This window comes from Ailuropoda melanoleuca, unplaced genomic scaffold (assembly GCF_002007445.2).
Source record: "Ailuropoda melanoleuca isolate Jingjing unplaced genomic scaffold, ASM200744v2 unplaced-scaffold52292, whole genome shotgun sequence".
Lineage (NCBI taxonomy): Eukaryota > Metazoa > Chordata > Mammalia > Carnivora > Ursidae > Ailuropoda > Ailuropoda melanoleuca.
This window is the reverse complement of record NW_023225273.1, coordinates 1-751: the sequence shown is the minus strand read 5'-3', so window position 1 is coordinate 751 and position 751 is coordinate 1. Positions and strand designations below refer to the sequence as shown.

The 751-nt window shown below is 50.5% G+C and overlaps 1 protein-coding gene across 1 annotated transcript; it reads left to right on the top strand.

Moving 5' to 3' along the window:
• The first annotated feature begins 38 nt into the window (after positions 1-38).
• LOC117799539 (60S ribosomal protein L10-like) lies at positions 39-686 on the top strand. The gene has a single exon (XM_034652025.1). The coding sequence runs from the start codon at positions 39-41 to the stop codon at positions 684-686; it is 648 nt and encodes a 215-aa protein (XP_034507916.1).
• The last annotated feature ends 65 nt before the right edge of the window (positions 687-751 follow it).

Sequence of the window (751 nt, the reverse complement as noted above, 5' to 3'; positions counted from 1 at the left end):
CTCTCTCTTTCCGCTCGGCGAGGTGACCAACTGCAGCCATGGGTCGCCGCCCTGCGCGATGTTATAGATACTGCAAGAACAAGCCTTATCCCAAATCCCGTTTCTGCAGAGGCGTTCCCGATGCCAAGATCAGGATTTTCGATTTGGGCCGAAAGAAGGCAAAGGTGGACGAGTTCCCACTATGTGGTCACATGGTGTCTGATGAATGTGAGCAGTTGTCTTCTGAAGCCCTGGAAGCTGCCCGTATCTGTTGCAATAAGTATATGGTGAAGAGCTGCGGGAAAGATGGCTTTCACATTCGGGTGCGCCTACACCCCTTCCATGTCATCCGCATCAACAAAATGTTGTCCTGTGCCGGTGCTGATAGACTTCAGACCGGAATGCGTGGAGCGTTTGGTAAACCACAAGGCACTGTTGCCCGTGTGAACATTGGCCAGGTGATCATGTCGGTCCGCACCAAGGCTTCAAACAAGGAACATGTGATAGAAGCTCTACGCAGAGCCAAGTTCAAGTTCCCTGGGCGTCAGAAGATTCACATCTCCAAGAAATGGGGTTTCACCAAGTTCAACGCAGATGAGTTTGAGAGTATGTGTGCAGAAAAACGCCTTGTCCCAGATGGCTGTGGTGTCAAATACATCCCCACCAAGGGCCCCTTGAACAGGTGGCGTGCCCTTCATGCAGCATAAGTCTTCAAGTGCACACAATCATGTTTGTGTAGTTTGACAACCAGAATAAACACCATGGATTATGT

Bases quoted from the DNA above. Each gene is read 5' to 3' on its own strand.
- LOC117799539 (XM_034652025.1), top strand. From the start codon at position 39: ATGGGTCGCCGCCCTGCGCGATGTTATAGATACTGCAAGAACAAGCCT.